General features: G+C 36.9%; 1 protein-coding gene and 1 long non-coding RNA gene across 2 annotated transcripts in view; one reads left to right on the forward strand and one right to left on the reverse strand.

The window, feature by feature from the left end:
* LOC105493304 (SNF2 related chromatin remodeling ATPase 5) overlaps nucleotides 1-11,332 on the reverse strand; it is a 39,853-nt gene extending 28,521 nt beyond the window's left edge. The window contains exons 1-4 of the mRNA XM_011760860.2: nucleotides 10,680-11,332; nucleotides 7,312-7,386; nucleotides 2,875-3,041; nucleotides 652-752 (exon numbers count right to left, since the gene is read on the reverse strand). Coding sequence (XP_011759162.1) covers nucleotides 652-752; nucleotides 2,875-3,041; nucleotides 7,312-7,386; nucleotides 10,680-10,856 — 520 coding nt within the window. The 5' untranslated portion in view covers nucleotides 10,857-11,332. The remainder of the gene's footprint in view (nucleotides 1-651; nucleotides 753-2,874; nucleotides 3,042-7,311; nucleotides 7,387-10,679) is intronic.
* LOC139362318 (uncharacterized) lies at nucleotides 9,944-11,204 on the forward strand. The gene is made up of 2 exons (XR_011620936.1): nucleotides 9,944-10,336; nucleotides 10,556-11,204. It is a non-coding gene; the product is annotated as an uncharacterized lncRNA (long non-coding RNA).
* Nucleotides 11,333-24,270: the final 12,938 nt, after the last annotated feature.

A 24,270-nucleotide genomic window follows, 5' to 3' on the forward strand; every position in this document is an offset into this window, starting at 1 on the left:
TTTCAGCTTTCATAAAGACCAGATACAGGTTATCTGCAGATTTTATTTTCTTTCTAATAAAAAAAGGAAATAGGAAATTACTAAGTTACTTTTCCAATATATCTTATACATTCCAATGTGCTCTCTTTCAGGGTATACTACTTATTTTGCTCCCCAGAATAATTACCAAATATACATAACAGTCACCTGATTTTTCTTTTTTAATATGTACACAGCGTACCCCCCATTTCCTTTTGAAAAACACTTGAGGATAAAAAGCTAACCAACAAACAAATACATTTCACAAAATATTAAAACAAATTAATATAAAAACATCAGAAAATAACTAAGCAGATGTGTTCATGAAGTACCTTTTTTAAAATAAATTAGTTTTCTTATCTGGGACAAATATAAAGCAAAATGATCCCTAGTTTTACATATACTTCAGGGCAATAACAAACACAATGACATTTTATGTAACTTTGAAACATAGCACTACTGTCCTATAATATGCTCTCATCTCCATCAAAATCTGAAGTTTATTTCACAACCAATAAACATCTAAGATTACTAAAAATCTGCTTCACAGATAGTAGCCTACACAAATCCAAAACATTAACCAAAGGATGTCTCAAAGGGCAATTTTTTAAAAAACAACTGTGTTTAACATACATGATGGAGAGTCTTCAAATCGAGTGCAAACATTGGTTGCTTTGGAGCTTTCTGTTAGTAGTTCTTCATCCTCCTCCTGCTCTGTTCTACGGTGTCGGTAACTGTTAAGATGAAAACAAAATTACCTGATTTGAGTTTTGGTTTTAATTATCAGCTACTATTTCAACATCATAGTCAAGTGGCTGACCAAGATTCCACAAAATTAAATTTCTAATAGGCATCAACCAGTGGACAGTAGAAAATATGAGTAAATTTAAATCTCCAACATTTCAGATAATTATTTAAAATATACATTAGTTATTAAAATACAGCAGTACTATAGATTAACCAGAACCCAATAAACTCAAATGTGATAGTCAAATTTCAAGAACTATGTAGTCAGAAAATCTCAATATTTGAATTTTAAAGTGTACCTTTTTAAAAATCTTTCTGCCAAAGGAAAAAAAAGTTCCAAAAACCACATGTTTAAAACTGCAACTTTGAGCAAAAGGGGCACCATGAGGACTCAGAAATTTAAGCAGTGACCGGGGATTAATCAAAAATATTTTTAAATACACATCTAAATTCTACATCCTAAGAGAATCAGACATACCCCCTTAAAAACTGATTTTCTCAAGTTTTAATACTGCCAATTAATCTCTAAAGGGCTCGGTTCAATAAAACTATTAATACTTACTCCCCAATTCTGACACTTTCAACAAATATTTTCATCTTATTTAGAAAAAGGCAGGTTATGCCCCTACTGAGACCCCTGAATCTAATTTGTAACTTCATTTCTACCAAAACTACATGCTTGGTAAAAGGATAACTGGCCTTCTAAGATAGAAGCATTCCTCAGAAATTCAAGGGCCTTCTTGTTTGTTATATATGCTTCTAATCATAATCAGTACATCCTAGTCTGTTATTCCTTGTACTTCTCTGCATTCTGAGCCTATGAAATTGAGTACAAAGATCTACTTCCATCCCCAATTTATTCTCCATAAACTGGGAGATAATTTTAACATTTTTATAAAATATCCTTTATAGTTACTCTCAAAATGCTTATTACAGTTGTAAAACTTAAAAGCTGAGTTGTCATTTATTGTTAAAAACTGAATATAATTGTGAATGCCTTAAAAAAAAAACAAACAATGTATTCCTGGCCAGGCACAGTGGCTCATGCCTGTAATCCCAACACTTTAGGAGGCCGAGGTGGGTGGATCACTTGAGGTCAGAAGTTCGAGACTAGCCTGGCCAACATGGTGAAACCCCATCTCTACTAAAAATACAAAAATGAGCTGGGCTTGGTGGCGTGAGCCTGTTATCCCAGCTGAGGTACAAGAATCGCTTCAACCCCAGAGGCACAAGTTGCAGTGAACCGAGATCACACCACTGCACTCCAGCCTGGGTCACAGAGTAAGACTCTGTCTCAATTTAAACAAACAACAAAAAGATTTTTAAAAATGTATTCCTGATACTCAAAGACAATACTATCACCCTCATTACTTTAGGTAAATTAGCTTCCCATTTAAAATGGTTTGAAGAGTAAAGAAATCTGTTAACTAGGACTCTTTTTCCCCAATAACACTATTTAATACATCAAGCTGAACAATGTATTATGTATTTCCAATAGAATCTTTTTTATCTTATAAAAAAGATAAATTAGGATAATAATAAAATAGAAAAGAATAACAGAAGTGTTTCTTTTCGAGACATCATATTGACTATTCCATAACAATATTCATTAGTTTCCAGTTTCACACCATGACACTAATGATATTTAAATATCTGCAAACTTCTGAAGTCTGAAATATTTTAAGAAGTATTAAAATAGTGTTTTGGTCACAATGGATGAGAAATAAGATATACTGAATGAGTGGAATACCCCAAATAAAAGGTATTATGCTTACAACGATAACCCCTTCAAGATGAAGCTCGTACTTTCCTTTCAACAAACTGTGTAGTGAATTTAACCTTGTTGATATTTTAGACAATCCTTTGTATTTTAATTACTGATCACAGTTTTCACTTTGGGAATTTTACACAAAGCCATTTCAGGGAGTCAAGACTGCCCTAAATCTACTATTATGCACTTATGGCTAAATCATGCCAAGCCAAGCAGGGCCAAATAAATAATGGCACTAAAATAATTTTTTAAGTTATTTATCATAGTGATTTTATGCTTCTACTGAAGACAATCAAAAATAAGTTTGGTTGAACTATGAAGTTGGAACTATTACTCACTCGCCAACTGATAGTAAGTTCTGCTTCTCATCTTTTTTTATTCGTGGGCGTCCTGGTTTCATCTTCAAAGGTGAAGTTGGAGTCTTCTGAGCAGCAGGCTGAATGAAATGTGCAAACAGTTCTGTCTGCTTTAATAAATACTCAAATCTATTTGCCCGGTCAGTTTGCTGAAAAAAAATTTAAGATACATTTTATCAGAGTATCAATTAAAACTTCAGAAATCAAAAAGTTTCAGCATGCCTCCATACAATGAACTCAGCAAAAAAAAAAAAAAAAAAAGGAACTACAGATACATGCAACAACATGGATGAGTTTCAAAAGCACTATGCAAAGTGAAAGAAGCCAAACACAAAAGACTACATGCTGTATGATTCCACTTAAATGAAATGCTAACTAGTGATAGAAAGCAGATCAGAAGTGGCAAGAAGGTGGGAGCAAGAACTGATTACAAAGGAACAGGAGCAAACTTTTTGGGGATGATGGAACTACTCTGCATCATGATTGTGACAGTATTTAAATAAATATTTGCTAAAACTCATTGAATTACAAACTTAAAATTATTTTATGTCAATTATACTTCAATATAGTTGATTGGAACAATTTTTAAAATATTAAGAGGCATTGTGCAACACAGTGAATTTATTCACAAGCTGGAAAAAATGTGACAAATTTTAAAACGATATTGGGCTTGATACTATTCCTTCCTTTTGTATCTGCCATCTGCCCCTTTGAATGTTCCCTATTTTTATAAAACCAAGAGAATGGAAGACATTTACTTGGGTAAAAAAAAAAAAAACCCTTAAGAGTCTTGAAGACAAATTTTCATAAAAATAATGAAATTGAGAGCCATCAGGCAGCCTTTATACAGAAACAATAATAGTTTGATGAAACAAAGGAGAAGCAAGACAAGAAAAGCTCAATAAACAGGGAAACCAACTACTCAACATCTCCGTCTATAAATGTCTAAAATGTCAGTTTGGGAATGAATTACAAAAAGACATTTGCCTAAAAACACAAGAAGTATCCAAATGCCATAATGTTGTAACAACTATGTATTTTTAAAAGGAACACAATCATTTTTTAAGGTCACACCAATGTAAAAACTGAAACCCAACTTGCTATTAGGAAGGCACATGGTTATAGTGTTTCATTGGGTCACAAATGGCAGTCACAGCAGCAAATGAATCTGCACAATAACAAGACTGTGAACATGCTAGAACCCCTGTAATGTCCTACAGATGACAAGCCTCCGCTATTTATGTTTCCCAAGATTACGAACTGTTTTTACAGTACTGAACAAGATACATATGTGAATCCAAATTTTACATAATTACATTTCTTAATTTATAGATAATGAAAGATAAGCCAAGAGCATGCATCTAGAAGATGTTTGGACTGAAAAAATAATTATTGTGATTATGTCTGGAATCAAGACAAACTGTTTGAGAGAATTAAAAGGTTAAAACTGAAATGTCTTGAGGGAGAAAAACTAACAGAACCTAAAAAGCAGAAACAAGAGAGAATGATTAGCAACCTGGAAGAAATCAATTACAAAATCAAATGGAAATTAAAGTGAATAGCTTTGGATTAGCTTCTTTCTCTGAGAGAGGAAGAAATGAGGTAGGACAGCAGAGGCTATACATATGTTTGAAAAGAGAAAGAAAATAAAGACAGGCCTGCAATTCTTTGTGGAGGAAGACTGAAAATGAAGGCATGGGAGAAATGGAGAAGGAAGACTGATCAGAGTGGGCACATTTTAGAATGGCTAAATGAGATTGACAGGCAATAAATACTCAAAGTCCAAGAAAATAAAAACCATAAACTTATTCTGACACCGATCAGCACTAGTATTTAGTTTTCTGAAGTAGTACTCAGCATTCTGGGTTCAAGAATGAAGAGTGGATAGTGAACTTAACTATGGTTAGGAACTAGCAGATGACAAGGGAGTTTGCTTAGGAAAAAACTGTTCAGGTGAAGATCATGATGTCAAAAAACGAAATGATGCTGGGAGACTGAAAAACATGGAAGAAATGAGAAAAGTTCCAATAAAGGCCACTAAGAAAACGAAAAGCATTGTAGAAAACCACTGAAAAACCTCCATTTCACAGTCAAATTTGTGTCCCAAATAATACTTTGCAAAAATGTTAAGAAACTCGTAAGGGGGCCGGGCACGGTGGCTCAAGCCTGTAATCCCAGCACTTTGGGAGGCCGAGACGGGCGGATCACAAGGTCAGGAGATTGAGAACATCCTGGCTAACACGGTGAAACCCCATCTCTACTTAAAAAAATACAAAAAACTAGCCGGGCGAGGTGGCGGGCACCTGTAGTCCCAGCTACTCGGGAGGCTGAGGCAGGAGAATGGCGTGAACCCGGGAGGCGGAGCTTGCAGTGAGCTGAGATCCGGCCACTGCACTCCAGCCTGGGCGATAGAGCGAGACTCCGTCTCAAAAAAAAACAAAAAAAAAAAAGAAACTCAGAAGGGGCCAGATCATAAGAAAGGGGGCAAATAAAGAAGCACAAAATAATCTATGCAATAATAGAAAAATAATGAACGAGGGTGATATGGAAAAGAGAATAAACTTGTAAGTAAACTTATTATTAAAAAGTATGCAGTAATGTCATGGACATCTTGAGTACACCTGAAGAGGAGCTTTCATTCACTGAGGTAACGCTAAGGTATGTTAAGTAAAAATTATGAATACAGTTTTGGATATTCTCAAGTAAGAGGTATGAATAGGATTTTAAAGTAAATGAAAATATTGATTACAGGCTTCTGGGCTAGAGGTTAAGTATTTGAAAATATTCAGTTTAAAGATACCAGGTAAAAACCAGTAAGAATCAAACTGTCTAGGAAGAAACATTCAAATTTTAATAAGGAAAGACAAAGGAATAAAAAAGCAAAGAGGATATTATCAAGGGAAAAAACGTCTTTCAAGGCAAGTCAAGATTTTTGAGGAATGGTCAACAATATCAAGCACAAATCAAGAAACTAAAACTAAGCCTCAGAATTGGCAATTAGATTCACTGGCATAGTGTCAGAATCTAAACTATATAAAGTTAAAGCAGTATTAAAATATGTAGACTGTATTCAAAATCGTATTCACTTTAAAAAACAGAGGCAAATCTATTTTTTCTCTAAGTTTGATAGCAAAAAAGGTGACAGTTACATATATACATATGTAAACTACGTAACAAATCAAACCTAAAGATAAATCATTTATAATTTACATAGTATTATATGCCCATAGAATATACATCATAATTTTAAGATTTTGAAGTTATTTAAGAGATTCAAAAATATTTACTGATTTGGAAGAGAAAGTCAAAGGACAAGAAAAAAGTATGTTTTAAAAAATACGTAAGATCAGCTATGTGCCAGATATTGTTCTGGGTACTGAAGACAGAAAGATTAAGACACTGTTCTTACCCTACAGGAGCACACTGTGTAGTGGTATTCTTATTTAATACATTGTTATTTTAACTTTTTTAAGATTTCAATACAATTAAATGAGTTTAATTCATATAAAGCATTCAGAACAGGGCCAGATATGGCATACATTCACTGTTAGCCACTACTACTATTATTAAAACTGAATTTAAATTTAAAGTTCTGTGTAGGTACTGTTTAAGTCAAGTCATAGTTTTGAGAAGTTTCTTAGACGATACGGAATGTGAACTGGGACTTGAATGATTCCAGTACAATGTCATGTTCTTTTTGTAAAGATCACATCTATAATGTAAAAATGCTGTGAGCAAGGAGCATATTTCTTTTTTTGGTAACTAGCAGAGTATAATGCTAGCCAGGTGCAGAATAAACATACATTGAGTAACTATTCTGGTCACCTCACTTTCAAGGTTAAATTTTCAAAGGTGTTGTTAACATAACCAGATAATAACATCATATTATGTTAATTCATACAATACTTCCATTTGGTTTACATAGACACATAAGATATGGAAGTTATAGTATTCCACATTACACATACTTCAAATGGATATCTGTGCCCTAATTATAAAATTGAACAGATGTTGCTATGGTTTGACTGTGTCCCCCTCCAAATCTCCCACGTTGTAATTTAATCTCCAGTGCAACAGTGTTGGGAGGTAGGGCCTAATAAGAGGTGATTAGGAAAAGATTACTGTCATTATCTCAGGAGAAGGTTATCACCAATGGGCTTGTTATAAAAGAAAGCTCAGTCCTGTCTTGCTCTCTTCTCTTGGCCTTCCTCCATACAATGACACTGCAAGAAGGCCCTCAGCAAATGCTGGCCTTGACCTTGGACTTCCCAACTTCCAGAACTCTAAGAAATAAATTTCCTTTCTTTATAAATTACCCAGTCTGTGGTACTGTTAATGGACTAAGATAGACGTTTAGTACATTTAATCACCTAATAAAAAGTTTTCTTTACAGACTCTATTCATAAGCCTAGAACATACCATTTTTTCTTCATAGGTAGGATCTGGTTCTTGGATTTCTTTTTGCTTTCCAGGTGATGCATCATCAAATACTTCCTGGTAGAAAGAAAACATTAAATAGAATTGGTCTTCAAAAATAGTAAACATACCATTATAGACCAATTTCTGCCCAAACCACATCTCTAATATATTCTCACCTCAAACTTCCTAGAAACTTAAATGGCTGTCATCTAAACTAACAGAAAAACTGATAAAATGATATTAGATACTATGGGGATAACAACCTATTTAACCTATATAAACTGTATGATTGTTGCCAAGATTAGAACACAAGATTATCTTCATCATCCTAAAAGAAAACTACATTTAATACAAGCCAATCTGTTTCTCTTTTCTGTAATAACCATGAAACCAAATTAAACAGTATAAAATATGGGGGAAAGTTCCCTTTTTGTCACAAAACTAGAGTATCTACTGTGCTACTACACAAATGTATACAAAGAAATCAGGATTAGTTACCCTGATTTCCATCTGGAATATTACAAAAACTTTTTCTCCCAGCCTACACTGAATACTCTAACTACAGTCTGAGTCCTAAACTAGTAATAAATGTTACTCTTGCAAATGTATTTATCCTGACATTCATATGTGACAAGCACAAAATCAACAACTTCTACACTGCAAAGTTCTATTCATCCACTAAAAAAAATTGGCAGAAGTATAATCTTCACTAATGATGCACAAATCTATGCTTAGCAATACATACTATAATAAAACTATCTGTGACCAAGAGGTTGTGGGGAGGAGACCTGGTATGGTACTGGAATAAAAGGTAAAATGACCTTAAGTGAAGTCTAACTTCATTGTTAAGATCCTTGGCACTTGTGTGACCCTATGCTCTTCATAAATCTCTGGTCTCCATATATAAGTGACAAAGCCACCTACCCAGTCGTTTACAAAATTCCAAAATGTCATGAAATGCAACCTACAAAAATAAAATGTGCTTTCCAACGGCAGTCATTATTTCTTCCACAGTTTTAAAAAAAAAACCAAAAAACCTGACTTCCAGGCATTTTGACATCATCATTATTGGCATATCAATCTAGTCAATAAAGATGAGGATGAACACAGAAGAGTTCCACATTGCCAAAAGGATAACTAAAAAACAAGTTGCTCCATTGACCTGTTAGTATCATGCAAAAAGAAAAAAAGTAACTGAATACATAGGGAGGCTATTTCTGGGAAAATCAGCTTTGCCACACACACACACACACACACACACACACACACACACAAAATTCATGAATGCTGAGTTTATTCTGTGATTTTAGAAAAACACCTTAGATCATACTTCCAAACAAGAAAAAGTCATTTATAAAATATTCATTTTCCAAGTGCAAAACAGATTAAGTTGTGACATATAATAGGCATGTGTGCTCAAACTTAGTTTTGATCATGAATTGCAGTGATTCTGAACAGGAAACTGACGGTGCATTTTAAGACAAAAAAAATCACACAACAACAACAACAACAACAACAAAATGAGTCAGTGATAAGATGGATAAAAAAATAAAATTCCTAATATTTCTATACTAGGAAGGTAAAAATAACTATGTTATTCAATAAATTGAACTGCCAAATACGTTTTTTTGGTAAGAACACGGCAGAGTAAGATGGGTGAGAAAAGGCTCACTTTTAAAGGCAGACCTGAGTTTTATCACAGGTTCTACCTAGCAGAACTCAAATTCCCCATCTGGCAAATGAAAATATCACTAATTTAATACGGTAGTGACATCATCTATACTCACATTTAAACTTAAAATCAATTTTCATTTAAAATAACAACTTCAAGTCAAAAAAGTTGACTTGCTTTTGGCTTAAAATTACTGTGTTCAGATATTAACAAGACCTCTGGTGAAAATTTATTTTTCCAAAGTTTGGATGGCAGACCCCCCTTTGAGAGGCTAACTATGAACAGATTTTTGTCCAGAACTGCACATTTACACACAATTGCTTTGTGTCAAACCCCTTAAGCCTTGGAACCGGAATTCAAGTTAAAGAGCCCTGGTAACCCAAAAGAACCATTTCCTTAAGGGGAAAAAAGGCAACACTGAATATATTTTAATTTGAAAGAAATCTTATCCTAATCACTCAAAACTACAGGAACCATCAGGAGTTCCTATGTCACTAAACCTACCCTCACACTAAAAGTTCTTTAAAAGATTACTAACATTAATGTTACCTAACCCCAGCTACCCAAATAAAACTACTGTGCCAAATGCCTCAATGGTAAACTACGCTCCCATTTCCCCACTGTACAACGATTGTGCGTCAAGACTCATCTTCGGAGCAGTATTACCTTCATTCTAAGGATAGGAAAATCCCAGAAATCTTTGGGCTCCGACTTACAAAATATTTCAAAACAGGTCGAAGGCCAAGAATAACAATTGGAAGGAGCAATTACTTTTTCCCCAGATATTGCAAAGCCTGGAGGCATATCCAATTTACCCGCCTGGCAGCTTCCCCATCTTTCCAGCCCCCTCAGTACCGTCAGCATCCTCTGGACAACCCAAACCCAGAAGTCTCGGGAGCCGAGTGGTACTAATTTTTTTTTTTTTTTTTAAGGCGAGAGGCCAAAAAGAGAAAAAGTGCCGGACTGAGAGCCAATCAACTGCGCCTGGTTCTCTAATTCATTCCTACACTTACTCATCCCCCCTAAATTCGATGGGGGATCCGAGACAGCTGCTGCTGCCTTGGTTGCTTCCCTTCCAGTGGAACAGTGCCTGGGAGGGGCTTCCTCTCCCTTCACAGAAGCAGCTGCGCCCCGCTTATCCCCACTGCGCACTCGGCCATCCAGCTCTCGCCATTGTTTCTGCCCAGAACAGATACCGCCCCCGCAAAGACCGGGAAGAAGAAAAAGAGGCCCAACTCCTCGGACGCGCTGCTTTTAAATGCCTCCTTCACCCTGCCCGTGCATCCCGCTCCTAAGGGGTCATCTCCTCGCCCTTCCCCGAAGTTTGGTGGAAACTAAAAACCACATTCAGAGGTAGGAGAGGGAATTATGGGAGTCTAGTGCGAAAAAAAGATGGGTCCCCCTGGGCCACGGTAACCAAGAACATCTGTTCATTGAGAGCATTCAAAGATTTGTCAAGATTCACGAAAGAGACAAATAATTTCAATGTGAGGAGCCGGAAATCCATTTTGCTGGGCTCCAATAGGTTAAGAACAAGGGAGCAAGGGTGAGAGCATCATTTCGTATCCACAGGGTGTGAAGCTGAGTCTGGTGCAGAGAGAGAAGCCCGGCTCTGCGTCCGATCGCCACGATCCGGCGAGGGAGCCAGCTCCTCCTCCCCGCTGCGCCCGCTCCCCACGCCGCAAGCTGCCCTCACCTCCATCTCGGCGTCTGCGGGACCCGCGCTGGCCGCAGACGCAACCGCCTGCGCAGCGACGCCCTCGGGGCCGCCTTTGTTGCTGCTGTTGCTCCCGCCGCTGGCGGTCGAGGCTGCGGGCTTGGAAGGCGCGCTCTCGGGAGGCGGGGGTGGCGGAGGCTCGGCCGCGGACGACATGATGTTCCGTCTGCGTCACCCGCTGCTGCCAGAGGCCGAGTCCGGCGGGGATGGACGGGGAGGCCTAGGCCCGGGTGGCTACGTCGCAATAAACTGGTGGAGGAGTGAGACTCCCACCCGAGCGCTCCCCCGCGCCGCGCCTCCGCGACGGGCCTGAGCCGGGCCCAGGAGCTGCACACTCCCAGACGTTCTGCTCTTCCGCGGGGCTCTAGGTTCCACCGGCGCTTACCTCACGGCGGGAATCACGTCGACGAGGATGGGCGGGGCCAGATGGGTCACTGAGGTCAAGGAAGGCGGGCTGATTTAGAGAAGGGCGGAGGGTTGGGGGAAGGGAAAAGGAAAACGAAACAGAGACTGAGGCTGGGAAAACGCTTCGCCGCCTCCTCCTCCTCTTCCTCTGGCAGATATCGTCTATCTCGCCAGCATCCAGGACGACTACCTACGCCACCGACTTTCAACCCTCGCGAGATTCCTTATTGGTTCACTGACTGGGTACTGAGTGCGCATGCTCATACTGTCCTCCTTACCCTTGGCCCCTCCTCCTCACCCTTGGCCCCTCCTCCTCCAGACCTCTAGCGGGCTCGGGAGAGAAGAGTAGGCGGGACCTCGAGGGAGCGCTCGGAGGCGTAGGTTTGTGCGTCTGCTGTCTGGCAGGACGCGAGCTCAGTGTTTTAGGCTTTCGTAACGGCTCACGGTTCTCGTTGTGTCTTCCGGGCCTGGCTGGGATCGGCGGCACTACTGGAAAACTTGCCCGAGTTTTGCGCTGCCCATTCAAACTTGGAAGTCTTGTGTCTGACCCCAAAACTTCTGCCGTATCCGCTTAGAGGCGTGACGCCACAGCCTTGACGACGTTATGGTTACCCCAAGTGACGTCTCACTGTTTTGTTAAAAAAAAAAAAAAAAAAAAAAAAAAAGTTCGTTAGTTTTTTCTTTTTTGGTTTTTGTTTTGTTTTTTTTGCCTTCTCATGTTAGCTGCGTCAGTTATTTCTAAATATCCTCTTTAAGCACAGAGTTAAATGCTATTTCTTCTGAATTTATATGCTAAAGGTAAGCAAATAACATGCACACTACCATGTAAGTGAGAAACACAAATAGTATGTGGGGAAGATAGGTGGTTTGATGTAATCTTTTCCTCAAGCATCAAACATTAAAATTAAAACGCACTTTCTCAAGTGTTCAGCACTAATTTTGTATACTGCCTTAGGCAGCCTTCAATGTAGCTTAAGGGCCTTGTGCATTCATCTCCTGCAAAATTTAAATACATTGTAGTTTATTTGATAACAAATCTGCATACTACAGTAGATTATCTGCCCAGCACAGGGTCTTATTTATCTTTTTTTATTCGTCATATCCAGTATTCTATAAATGTTTGTTGAATAAAGGAGGCACATTTTTCAAGAGTTGAGGTTTGAGCTAACTGGTTATGTTGAATTCCAAACAAAAGGGATCTCCTTTGAATATATAGCCTGCAAATTTTTTAACTAATGGAATAATTCTTTAATTGACATCTGGAAAAATGTCCCCACTCCACTAGAAATGCTAGTTCTTAGACTGTAAGGAAATGTCTGAGGATATGTGCAAAGATAAATACCTACAATGATGTTCATCATACTCTTCATATGTAACTGCAAAAAGCTAACAGCAGTAGGCTGAATCCAGTTCGTCTTTAAAACTATCGTACACCCAGAAAATGAACTATTAACCTTTAACAACCATTAATGTAGAATAATGGTTGTTTTGTTTTGTTTTGTTTTGTTTTGAGGCAGAATTTCTCTGTCGCCCAGGCTGGAGTGCAGTGGTGTGATCTCGGCTCACTGCAATCTCCAACTCCCGGGTTCAAAGGATTCCCATGACTTAGCCTCCGTAGTAGCTGGAATTACAGGTGTGCACCACCATGCCCGGCTAATTTTTGTATTTTCAGTAGAGACAGGGTTTTGCTGTGTTGGCCAGGCTAGTCTCAAACTCCTGGTCTCAAGTAATCTGCTCCCCTAGACCTCCCAAAGTGCTGGGATTACAGGAGTGAGCCACCACACCCAGCCCCGAAGAATGTTAATTTATAAAGTGTTAACTGAAAAAAAATTTTTAACAGTTCAAAAATGTAGGTAAAAGTTGGAAGCATATTTACAAAAGTATTCAAAGTGATTGTTGCTGGTATTTCCTAATTATTTTTTGCCTGACTGCATGTTTTTCATTTGTTTAAAATGAATTTGCCCTTTTTTTTTTTTTTTTATGACAGCAGCTTGCTTTGTCTCGTAGGCTGCTGTGCAGTGTCACAATCATGAGTCACTGCAGCCTCAGCCTCTGGGGTCCAGCAATTCTCCCACCTCAGCCTCTCAAGTATCTGGGACTGCAGGTGCATGCCACCACGCCCAGCTCATTTTTGTATTTGTTGTGTGTAGACAGGGATTGCCATGTTGCCTATACTAGTCCTGAACAACAGTTAGGGCTCAAGCCATCTACCTGCCTCAGTCTCTCAAAGTGATGGGATTACAGGTGACAGCCACTGTGACAGACTGCTGAATTTGCCTATTATTAAGAAAACTTTTTTTAAAAAATTTCAGCTTTGCTAAGGTATAATTGACAAAAATTTTATATAAGGCATACAGTGTGATGTTTTGATATATAAACACGTTGTGAAATGATTACCACAATCAAGCTAATAAGCATATCCATCATCTCTTACATTTACTGCCTGCCAGCATGGTGAGAATATTTAAAATTTACTCTCAACAAATTTCAACTATGCAAACAGTATTATTAGCAATAGTTACCATGCTGTACATTACATCTCCAGAAATTATTCATCCTGTATAACCAAAACTTTGTATCCTTTGACCAACATCTCCCCATTTTTAGAAAACATTTTTAATTTTAAAAAATGTTCTTTCACTGAAAAAAAAAAATTATGTGGAAGGGTAAGAAAGTAGCATCTAGGGTGGAACCTGACACGTAATAAATGCTTGATGAATAATTTTTTGTATTTAAATAGACTAAAACATTACTTTAGTACTCAAAATATTTCTTCACTTTTTATAGTCTTAGGTAGAAATCTTGGGTCTTGGTCTGGAAACCCTAAAGTTATATGTAGGTATATAAATGGAAGGATCTTAAGTCTGATAACTATTTAAAGAAAGCAATAAATAGCAAGGAAAACAATACACATAAATAAATAAAAATTGCATCAAAAATGGTGATTCTCTTTTAACATGTGCATTTATATGTGAGTTTCTCATATGATCATATGAAAGCTGTGTTATATTTGGGGGGAAATTATAGAGAAAAGATAGAAACTAGAAAGAGGACACAGAATGTTCGGACTCAGTTATCTAGCATGAGTGATAGAGAAAAAGATTTTTGGCAGAGTTTAGAACCAGAAAGGAAAAGCAGAGAAGAGCTACAGAAAAGACAGGAAGCCTAGAAACAGCTACAGGGACATTAGCTGTGTTCCTCAGGCAGATAGCAGTACTAATGTGGTGGCCAAATCACAAAATCCTGCTAAAAGGCTAAATCTAGCAGCTAGTTGTTGAAGTGATCACAAAATACGGAATTCATGTGTTGGTAAAAGAGTGGGTTGGGGAGCAGGCAAGCCTAGATTCCAGTGCAGGCTCTAAAACTTAGTAGCTGTGTGAATGCAGACAAGTTATCTAACCTCTTTGAAATCAGTTTTCTCATCTTTTTATTATTATATTATCCTAGCTTTATTTTGAGATAATATTCTTACTATGATGTCATAAAATTAAATGAGACAGTACAAGGTGCATGATACAGTGCCTGACATATAGTGAGCTCTGCGTTCAAGTGTCAGATAGTCTTATCCTTGAGAATCATAAGCCTAAGGTTCAGAGTCTAATTGAAAGGAGGAACCAAAGAAGAAGGAGGGTAAGGGGTTTGGTACCAAGAAAACACCAGAAAGGATTAGAGCTTTAGCCATGTTCCCAGCAACAGAATGCTACAGTGTAAAATAATGTTAGTATTCTATCTCCAATATGTATATACACAGTTTACACCTACAATTTCCTCTGTTAGATTTAATGTGCTAGAACAGCATGTACAGTACAGAAAGACAATGGAACAAAGAGATGTTGCCAGAGGACAAAAATGTGCCAAAGAGCCAGGGCTCTCTCAGCATTGTGTCCTTGAATGGTAACAGAAAGGAGTTAATGTTTTCTCAAGGACAAAGAAGAAATGCAGCACCTCTCTTTGTTGCAACTTCTTTTGTCAAAGCCTAAGAAAATAAAGTCTGATTACTGCAAGACAATAAAACCATATTCAGTTTGTATCTAAGAATGGGTATTTCCAACACTGGATACCAATGTTTACACCTTGTATGTATCTTTTTTAGAGTTCTCCCACATAGGTCATTTGTCAGTGTACAGAGATTTCAGTTAAAGAGAAACAACAACTGTACTGTTAAATAGGTAAGGATATATTCCCTTAATTCCCCTCATATTTAGTCACCAACTAAATAGTGGGAGACTTTATAGCTGCTTGGTATGTACACATATGTTTATGTAGTCAAAGTTTTTCAGGTTTTCTCTGCATTTCTTCCTGCTCATGAAAAAATAATTTCTTTTTTGTTGGACTGGTTGTAGGTAAAGTATTCCTAGGAACTCAAATATTATGATCCAAAGTTAAAATTTTATCCACCATCTTAGAAACATTTTTGAAAGAATAAACTACAAAACTTCAATTAAGAAATTAGAGATTTTTATTTAGTTCTTATCTCATTTATTAAAAGGAACTTCAGACAAAGGAAATTAGGCAGTCTTTTGCTCAAAATATTGAAAGTAAAATGATAGAAAAGATTAATCATTAAAACATTAGTAAACAGAAAACAGGAGTGGCTATATCATCAGATAAAGTGGACTTCAGAGCAAAGAAAATTATGAGACAAAGAGGGACATTATATAATGATGAGAGTATCAAACGAGAAATCTTTATGTACCAAACAACAGCTGCAAAATATGTGAAGCAAAAACTGACAGAACTGAAATTAGAAATAACAAATCCACAATTATATGTGGAGACTGCAGCATCTCTCAACAACTGATACTACAACTAGGCGGAAAACCAGCAAGGGTATAGAAGAACTTAACAACAGCCAATAGGATCGAGTTGACATTTATAGAACACTGCACACATTTTTTTTCTTCTACGAAAGTAGGACTACACACATTCTTTTCAAGAACCCACAGAAAATATAGCAAGATAGACCATAAACCTTAACAAATGTAGAAGATTTGAAATCATACAGAGTGTGTTTTTTAACCACAATGGAATCAAACTGGAAATCAATAACAAAATGTTACCAGGGATATATTCAAACTAAATGACATGCTTCTAAATAATCTGTGGGTCAAAGAGAGGTCTCAAGAGAAATCAAAAAGTACATGGAACAGAAAAAAATACAATATATTAAAATTTGTGGAACACAGTTAAAACAGTGCTTAGAGGGAAATTATACACTAAATGCTTACATTCAGAAAACAGAGTAGTCTAAAATGCAAGCTTTCACCTCCAAAACCCAAAAAAAGCAGAGCAAGAATAAATCCAAAGTAAACAAAAGGAAGGAAATAATAAAGGTAAGAGCAGAAGTCAATGAAATTAAATATGGAAAATAAAAAGCAAAAACTGGTTCTTTGAAAAGATACATAAAATTGGCAAATCTCTAGGAAGTCTGACAAGAAAGGAAGAAAGGAAAAAAGAGTGGGAAAGAAGGAAGGAAGAAACAAGGCTCAAATCACTAATATCAGGAATAAAATAGGACCTATCATTGTAGACCCTGAAAACATCAAAAGAGTAGTAAGGGAATACGACACACATAAATTTGACAACTTAAATAAACTACTTCCTTGAAAAATACAAGCCACTTTAACTCAAACAGTATAAAAGTCATTTGAATAGCACTATAACTATTTAGGAAATTAAATTTAGAAATTAAAAACTCCCAAAAAAGAAATCTTCAGGCACAGATGCTTTCAATGAAAAATTCTACCAAATATTTAAAGATGAATTAGTACCAATACTATGCCACCTCCTACAGATAATAGAAGAGGATGATACACTTTATAATTAATTCTATGAAGGTACTATATCTCTAATACGAAATCAGACCGGCACTACAAAAAAAAGAAAAGAAAATGACAGACCAATATCACTGATGAATACAGACAAATCCTTAACAAGATATTATCAGATACAATTAAACAATGTGTAAAAATAATTATGCAGCCTGACCAAATGTGATTTATTCCAGATATTCAACACTGATTCAATATTTGAGTATTAGTCAATGTTGTCTGCCATATTAACAGGCTAGAGAAGAAAACTCACATGATTATATTGATTGATGAGGAAAAAGCATTTGACAAAATTCCAACACCCGTTTATGACGAAACTCTTAGAAAAAAAAAGAGAAAACAAATAGAGCAGAACTTCCTCCTCTTAATAAGGAGCATCTGCAAAATACCTACAGCAAACATTATGTTTAGTGAGATTGAATCCTCTCCCTCTAATAAGGGAAGTTTTTCTGCTTATACCATTCATATTCAACACAGTGCTGAAAAGGAAAAATAGAGATCACTGAAATTATCTTCAAACTGACATAAAATAAAACTTTTGTTGAAAATCAGAAGAATGACTCAATTTGGCCAAATACAAATTTATAGTTTTCATAATCTTTAACCATGAAGTGGAAGTAATGCTATTTTATTTGATCAATAAATCGGTATTAATTTAGGAAAAACATTCCCAACTAAAATAAGTATAGGATTGCATTATACTTAACATCGATAAATTAGATAAGACATAGATGACTTTATTAAAACAAAAAAATTAGTCTTGTTTGCCAAAGATTCACCTAAACTTTGTGAACATGGCTTCTCTACTTGTTAGTTTCAGTAAGAATACTTTTCTTTTAGATTTTAGCACACTTAAATTATTAGAAGTTTATTATTTTCTGGGAATTTTTGGATTACCAATCTGTGTAAGTGTCTCTATTAATCAGAACAGGCCCCTTTAACAGTTTGTAATTGAACTTACTGATAACATCCTGAGATGGAAAACATTACACACCCACACAAGGAAAGTAAAATTCTTTCTGAATTATAGACACATACACAGACAGAGATAGATAGCACTTAGAGTTTTAATTCTAAAATTTCAGCCATTGGGCAAGAGTAAATACAGTATCACAATAACTTTCCAGTTCAGATACTAAAGAGCTGTTCTCTTTCTTGATAGGAAATTCTTAATTGATTTGAGCCCTAAATAGATAAATTGACAAACCGAAAGACTAACAAATCCAACACTTCGTTGTCTCGCACTCAGCAGAGAATAGATCTTTATCAGCCACAAATTCTTCTACAGAAATCAAATGGTCAGATCATAAAAACCAAATTGCCAGTTATTGCTGCCACTAATGGGAAATAACTTATCAGCTGCAAAAGAACAAAAAACAAAACATAAAATTAGTAGAGAAGAAAACTAAAAATAGAAAAACATCATCAGCAAATTTCTATTGCTGATTTGGATTTACCTTAGGAAGCCAAGACATGCTAGGCTTAAACTACCCATCAGATGCACTTCTCTGGTGACAGTTTACCTGGTGATATGGTTTGACTGTATCTCCTCCCAAATCTCCTCTTGAATTGTAATCCCCATAATCCCCTCATGTCTAGTGAGAGACCTGGTGGGAGGTGACTGGAACATGGGGGCAGTTTCCCCATGCTGTTCTTGTGATAGCAAGTGAGTTCTCACCAGATCTGATGGTTTTTATGAGGGACTCTTCCCCCTTTGCTCCTTTCTCTCTCTCTCACCTGCTGCCATGTAAGATGTGCCTTTTCCCGTTCCACCATGATTGTAAGTTTCCTGAGGCCTCCCCAGCCATTCAGAACTGTGAGTCAATTAAACCTTTCCTTTATAAATTACCCAGTCTCCGGTATTTCTTTATAGCAGTGTGAAAACAGACTAATACGCCTGGTCTTGTTAAGTGAATCCACCGGACATGGTCGTGGAAAACTCCCAAAACTGTTAAAAGAAATTTTTCAAAAAAGTAAAAGCATGATTCTCATACATATATAAAAAAGAACACTTGTTAAAGATATTATTTAACTCACTAATAAGGAAGTTAGTGAGGTGTTACAACCAGTTTAAAGATTAAAAAAGGAAAAACACATTTATATTGGGTAAAGAAAAGTTGAATGTGGAAGTGGAGGTAAAATTATCTTCTTCCACACGAGGGGAAGGAAGTCAATTTACCTTCTAATGCATAGGAGAACACTCGCATATGTACAGACAAGAATTATTTTGCACTTGTATAAATTATTTACAATTTACTGAGTTGTAAAATAGCTCCCATAGAGTCAGAAAACCCAAAAGTTTGTCCTCTGGAGTCAAGACAATTCATGATTTTGTATTTAAGCAAATGTTTTCCCCTATGTGCTATTGTTTTAGTTTTATTGTAAATAATTCTCATTTGGACTCTTAAGTAACCCACTAGTTAATTTGCCTTTATTTTACACCAAGTGAAAGAACTGAAATTCCACCCATATGCAAGCTTGTAACCACTGCGGCATGTATTTTTGTCATTCTGCATCTCTCCAGAATAGCTTTCTTTGTTTTCTCTTGGTTTCTCTGCTTCTAAGTAAGTGCACTGTGTTTAGTCTGTTCCAAATCCAATTGGCTGTGCATTATGGTACCTCATAGACAACAACCAGTGTTTCAAGTACAAATCTCAAGGTTGGGAGACAGATAGTTCAGTTTAGGTCAGGTGCCAATTCCAGATTCATTAGGTGTAAATAGAGATCAGGCCACTAGATATAAACATGGCTACCTAGGCCACCCCTTGAGCAGCAGCCAGGAATGGAGGCTTTCTTAGAAAGAAGAGTAGATTAGTGCAAAGCATTGACTGGCATCTGTAGCATATGTTTATGATCTATTTATGTTGCAGAAAAGTAAACTATCTGTGATAGAAAAATTTATTAATGTTCCCATTCAAGCATTATGATCCTTTTAATTTTCATTTCATGGTTCAATTTTCATCCAAGTTGCCAATTCTAAGCCCAGTTGCACTTGAAATTGAGTTACTCAGTTAAAATGTATTTGAAGTATGTTTTTGTGAGAGGTGGAGATTAATTTTGGCCTTTTGAAAATTTCATAACACTTGTAGGTATGTAATTATTATTCTATAATAACTCATCATGAAAGATGATATGGACTTAGTATCTTACAAACTCAAAGAAACTTTTTTTAGTTTCTGATTCATCTCAAAGTACCTGTTCTTCACAACTGTTGAACTTAATCTTCTCTGAATGGTAAGTGCTCCAGAACGCATGTAAGGAGGAAGCCTTGTGACTCTGTTACTGGTCAGAAGACCTACTGAGTTGTGTTCTTAAAAAAAGTGCACTTTTGGTTTTGCCCTATCAAGATAGGCTACTTCAGGGTCTTAATTAGTGGAAAGAAGTGGAGATTTTGTAAGTCTCACTTTCAGACACAAGAGAGAAGGATGTTACGTCAATGGAATTTTCCACTTACTATTTTGGAAGAGAATCAGGAATTATAGAACAGAGACCTTGACAGTAATGAGACTAACCTTTGCAGCTTGCTCTTGCTTGTCACTTTTGTCACAGCTTGTGCTGAACATTTCAAACCTAAATTCCTTATTGAATTTTCTTTTATTACAGTTCTCTCAGTAATATGAATTGATGAATAATGATATTTGGAAGTAGACTGAATTTTAATTCTAGATTTATAATTGAACTCACAATGAAATATTTATGGAGCTGCAATTACCTTTATAAAAAGAGTATATCTTATGCACTTTGATTCTAAACCAGAACCTATGGTATAGATTGCAATAATATAATTTAGCTGTTTTGTATTTTATTTACATATTGTGTTTGTGTCCCCACAGAACCAGACAGCAGGACAGGGTCAAGCATGTGAGATATTTACTGGAGGGACTAACTGTTAAGAATAAAGGGGCTAGGAGTGGTGGCTCCGGCCTAAAATCCCAGCATTTTGGGAGGCAGAGGCGGGTGAATCATGAGGTCAGGAGATGGAGAGCATCCTGGCTAACACGGTGAAACCCCATCTCTACTAAAAATACAAAAAATTAGCCGGGCGTGGTGGCGGGCACCTGTAGTCCCAGCTACTCGGGAGGCTGAGGCAGGAGAATGGCATGAAGCTGGGAGGCGGAGCTTGCAGTGAGCTGAGATCGCACCACTGCACTCCAGCCTGGGCAACAGAACAAGACTCCATACCAAAAAAAAAAAAAAAAAAGAAAAAAAGAAAAAAAAATACATGAATAAAAATAAAGGGAGGAAGCATGAGTAAGGAGGGAGCGACTTGAGACAGAGAGGCAGAACTAACATTTGTAAAGACAAGGGAAGGATGGAGGATTGTGAAAGAAGAATTTCAGTTCGTAGCAGAGCTCTGAGAAAGTTTTGGCCAGGCTGATGGGGCATCTTTAAGCCAAAGTCGCTCATTACATGAGCAGTATGTTCCATGAGAATGTTCCTGCACTAGTACCACTGCCTGCTGGGAATAACCTGAGAAAAGTGGGCCCTAAGCACAAACATGGAGTAAGTGGGGAGTAAGGATGAGAGGATGGAGGGATGGAGAGGTGGATCCAGAGGGGCTACCGCTGGGACTGCCATAGTAGATCTGAGTGTCATAGTTTCATGGTCACCACAAGAATATATAGACATATTATAGAAAGAGACAGAAGTATACTTTCAACAAATTCATCATCTTTTAAATTTAATTAATTTCAGCTAATTTTACACACACACACATACACACACTATACAATCTTCAGGGTGAAAACTAAAACACATATTTATAATTGAACCCTGATTTTGGACTCACAGAGATCCCAGGTACTCAAATACAATTTAGATGAAAGAAGATTTGTATTTTGATGATCACAGTGATGATAATGATAATGATACCTAAAGTTTATTTGCTGCATGTAGTGTTTGAAGTTTTTTTTGTTTTGACTCATTGGCCCTCACATTAGCTCTTGTGAAGGGGATAATAATTGTCCCCATTTTGCAGACAGAGAAACAAACACAGAAGATGGAGTGGCTTACATAGTATTATACAGTCAATGTATGATATGGCAGATTAATTAGACTAAATTGCATAAGAGTAAAAGATGAAACCTGTAGCTCAAGGATGGTAACTTATTGAGATCGTGGAAATAATTGAAGGTCATCCAGACAAGAACAAACAGATGCTATTTATTCAGAACTTGTTATATCAAGGGACTTAGCCACCGTCACTTGCTCTTGGCAAAGTAGAACAGTGGTAGAGTGGGAACTGGAAAAGCTTTATAGTATTGTACTCTAAGTAGAGCTCATTGGCATGGAGGAACTGGAGGCAGGCTAAATACAAATAAGACATCTAGGATGACTGGTTTGGGAAGTATATTTGGCTTTCTCTAGTTGATCCTGAGTTGAAAGTTGTCCTGATGCAAAAAATAGAGAAGTAAGCAGTCATTGACCAAGTTGTGACCATACTGAGCTGTTGCTGCAGAGGTTGTGGTATAGCTCCTGCTGTGGTTTGAATGTCTGTGTCTCCTCCAAATTCATATATTGAAATTCTCACTCTCAAGGTAATGGTTTTAGGAGGTAGGCCTTTTGGGAGGTGATTAGGTCATAACAACTCCACAGAATGGGATTAGTTTTCTAATAAAGTAGGCCCAAGGGAGCTCGTTTGTTTTTTCTACCATGTGAGGACATAGTGAGAAGACTCCATTTGTGAACCAGGAAGGAGGCCCTCACCAGGCACTAAATCTGCCAGCCCCGGATCTGGCCTTCCCAGTCTTCAACACTATGATAAATAAATTTCTAGTTTTCTTTTTTTTCAGTCTACACAGTTCATGGTATTTTGTTATAGCAGCCCAAAGGGACTAAGATAGTTTCTGCAACTAGTTGCTACAGAGTTGTGTGTCACAATTCTGTGGTCGCATAGAGTCAGTTTGTATATTCAATCCCTCACGGGGAAAATCACCCAACTTATCTTAATAATTCTGCTGACAATAGTTTGCTTCTATTTAATAGTAATATCAATAAAATGCTATTTAGTTTATATTAAATGCCAATAAAATTTAATATACTGTTTAATTTTTAATAAAAATGTTTAATAAAATATTAAACAAATATATAAATTATATCTACATATGTATATGTGTGTATGCTGTACCATTTGTACATATGTATATATGTACTATATATACAATGTATAGACACACATATGTATACATACCATATATGTGTGTGTATGTATAGTGTATGTAAATACAACAGTGAAGAAACCTGGTTCTATGAACACTCAAAAGGTTAGTGCCTCTGCTAGTTCCTATATTAAATTTTACCTGATAAAGTCTTTTACAATGTGTGATTATGACCAACTGAGAGCTGTCCTTCAACAACCATTCTCCAGTACTCTCTCAGTTAACCAGGCGTCTGTCCATCCTGAATAAAGTCTTCATTTCTCATCCTCCTGTGTTGCCAGAGGTGGTCATGTATATTAGTCTGTTCTCACACTGCTATAAAGAAATACCCGAGACTGGGTAATTTATAAAGGAAAGCGGTTTAATTGACTCACAGTTCCACATGGCTGGGGAGGCCACAGGAAACTTACAATCATGGTGGAAGGCGAAGAGGAAGCAAGGACCTTCTTTACATGGTGGCAGGAGAGAGAAGTGTGAGTAGTGAAGAGGGAAGAGCCCCTTGTAAAACCATAGATCTTGTTAGAACTCACTCACTATCATGAGAACAGCATGAGAAAGCTACCCCCATGATCCAATCACCTCCTGCTGGGTTCCTCCCTTGACACATGTGGATTATGGGGATTACAATTCCAGATGAGATTTGGATGGGGACACAGAGTCAAACCATGTGAGTGAAGGATGAGTGCAATTCCTCATGCAATTCCTCAATAATACCATGCTTAATTTTTCTCCTTTGAATAATGCTAGCCTTTGAGACTATGATTTTCAAAACTAACTGAGAAAAAACTATTTAGAAACAGAGACTGAAAAATGTTTTTGCACATACAGCAGGTGCCCTTTAATGGAAAACAAAAGGACATCATTGACACATAAAAGTCATACTTCTCAAGCATCCAACAATTTTCTTTTTAAAAATAATTCTTTATAGATAAATGTGTCTATGTCACCTGTCCAGACACAATGGCAAATGTTTGTTTAAAATAAATTTAATGTATCATAATTAAAAGGTTCATCAATTCCAAAGGTGACCCACTGTTTTTATATATACTGAAATCAAACTGTGTTCACACTATACCAAAATATTAGATAACTTGCTATTTCATATATAATTTTAAGTAAAGATTACTTTGACAGGCTGAGATAAGTAGGAGAAGCTAAGCACATGGCTGGAAATCA

This window comes from Macaca nemestrina, chromosome 3 (assembly GCF_043159975.1).
Source record: "Macaca nemestrina isolate mMacNem1 chromosome 3, mMacNem.hap1, whole genome shotgun sequence".
NCBI lineage: Eukaryota > Metazoa > Chordata > Mammalia > Primates > Cercopithecidae > Macaca > Macaca nemestrina.